The 2451-nt window shown below is 42.9% G+C and overlaps 1 protein-coding gene across 1 annotated transcript; it reads left to right on the top strand.

Moving 5' to 3' along the window:
* Positions 1-297: 297 nt before the first annotated feature.
* On the top strand, positions 298-1682 carry LOC143118882 (trypsin-3). Its single transcript, XM_076280017.1, has 3 exons — positions 298-495; positions 586-722; positions 841-1682. The coding sequence occupies exons 1-3, from the start codon at positions 366-368 to the stop codon at positions 988-990; spliced, it is 417 nt and encodes a 138-aa protein (XP_076136132.1). The 5' UTR covers positions 298-365; the 3' UTR covers positions 991-1682.
* The last annotated feature ends 769 nt before the right edge of the window (positions 1683-2451 follow it).

Raw genomic sequence — 2451 nt, 5'->3', positions numbered from 1 at the left:
TACCAGGTCTCTCTGAACTCTGGATACCACTTCTGCGGAGGCTCCCTGATCAGCAGCACATGGGTTGTGTCTGCTGCCCATTGCTACAAGTCGTGAGTATCTGTTTTGAATTTTTATTTTCAATATCAGCTATTTCACTATATTTGGTCTGGGCAATTATGATTTATTTGCAGATTCTTGTAAGGTCGCAATTTGCTTTCAAAGCAAACATTCAAACTCTATTTTTCTCTCTTGCTTTTAGCCGCGTTCAGGTGCGTCTTGGTGAGCACAACATTGCTAGCAATGAGGGAACTGAGCAGTTCATCAACTCCGCCAAGGTCATCCGCCACCCCAGCTACAACAGCCGCAACCTGGACAATGACATCATGCTGATCAAGCTGAGCACGCCCGCCACCCTCAACAGCTACGTGAAGACCGTGGCCCTGCCCTCCAGCTGTGCCGGCTCTGGAACCCGCTGCCTGGTCTCTGGATGGGGCAACACCAGCGGAAGTGGCAGTAAGTAGACTCTAGTAAAGACAATGCCAGAGCTATGCCTGCCAACTTGATAAGGAGCATCACTATTAATTCCTTGTTGTAAACCCACAGGCAACTACCCTGACCGCCTGAGGTGCCTGGATCTCCCCATCCTCAGCGACAGCTCTTGCAGAAGCGCCTACCCTGGTCAGATCACCTCCAACATGTTCTGCGCTGGATTCATGGAGGGAGGCAAGGACTCTTGCCAGGTAATGTGCAGTCATTTGTTACATTTTCATCGCAGGCACTCTGATCGGCAACATGCGGTATTCCGTATGTGATGTGCTTTGCCATTTTCTCATCACACTGTGTCACATCCTTGTCCAGGGTGACTCTGGTGGCCCCGTGGTGTGCAACGGAGTGCTGCAGGGTGTTGTGTCCTGGGGCTACGGCTGCGCCATGAGGAACAAGCCCGGTGTCTACGCCAAGGTGTGCAACTACAAATCCTGGATCAGCAGCACCATGTCCTCCAACTAAATTTCATGTTGAGGATACGACTAACATGCAGTAGAGCTCATACCAACAGCTCTTCAGTCAAATTTCAATAAAAAAACACCTATGTTGAAATGATATCACTATTTTGTTGTCCTTTTTTAGTAAAACATGTCGTCATTGTTTTTTACCATACATGGTAACATTTTACCATACATTTTACAGGTACAACACCTCACTGTATCAGTGGATTACACTTAATGCAAAAATAAATTGTCATTTACCCAAATTAATTAATTTCCTGGTCCTCTCCCTATCAAAGCTGAGACCTACTGAAACTGCTGAGAAGAGACATCCTACACTATTTTTTGTTGCAACAGGTAACAGGCCAGATACCGCTAACATTTTCATTTCAGATATACACAGGACATGTGTCAAATCCCATGTGCTATAGGTAGGGGATTTCTCCAACGTGGCTGATCAACAACAAGCCTATTAAGCATTGGCAACATGATGCAGGATACAACAACAATGCACAAATGGGTGGCGGCAGTCATAAAGATGCCATGTTGCACTGAGTACAACAAAACAAAATATAGCCTCAAGCGGCAACAATCGGGATCCAAGCAGCTGGAGACCATGGGGACACTTGTTGCTTATCGAAGAATTTGTGAATTCTGAAGAATTTGTACCTGTAAGCCACAGTGGCAAATGCAGGTCTCAGCCTTAGACCTTTGGTCACTGAGATTGCAGAATTGCAGTCCATCGCCTTCTTTGTTTTCAAAAAAGTATCTGGCACACATGATTAATGTTAAGTTGAAGTAATTGAATTTTAGAACATTGTGAAAATCAGTTAAATATACGAGTAAGAAAATATCTTATCCGATCACTTTTAATGAATGATTGTGTGGAAGTGTGTGTGTTTGAGTGATGGCTCAGGCGAGTTTCAAACCCACGTCTCCTGTGCGGATAACTTACTAACCTATGGACCAGCTCAGAGTTGATGACCGAGTGTGAGAGGATATGAAAGCTCCTTTATATCAGTGGTCCCCAGACTTTTTCTTCAGAGGGCAAACTCACCATGTCTGGCTCTAACAGAGGGCCAAAGACTCGGAGTATGTCAGTAACCGTAAATAGCTTAGTGCTGTGAACAACGGCAGTCTACCTTAGTTGATTAATCCATGACATTTAATCATAGGCTATTGCAATCTAATACCATTGTTAGCTGTGTTTATTTTAAATTGTCATCATGCCATATCAATATAAAATGTAGTTCAACATGGAAATAACTCAAATGAAATAATATAAAAAAAAATACATTAGCATTCCCAAAAGTATATTTTATTCGAAATGTGTGAATGGTTGCTATGGTCACTAAATACCCTTCGAAATACATTAGCCATCAAAAATGGACAAAAATGTGTAATAGTGATATAATCAGCAGCTACATTGTTTACAGGTAGGCCTACATTTGATTCCGACAAAAAATGTAATATTTAAAAATAC

This window comes from Alosa pseudoharengus, unplaced genomic scaffold (assembly GCF_046254945.1).
Source record: "Alosa pseudoharengus isolate Yale_2024_CS ecotype anadromous, Long Island Sound unplaced genomic scaffold, YU_APseudo_1.1 YU_APseudo_1.1_scf_12, whole genome shotgun sequence".
NCBI lineage: Eukaryota > Metazoa > Chordata > Actinopteri > Clupeiformes > Clupeidae > Alosa > Alosa pseudoharengus.
The sequence above is the reverse complement of the archived record's forward strand: the minus strand, read 5'-3'. Positions and strand labels throughout refer to the sequence as shown.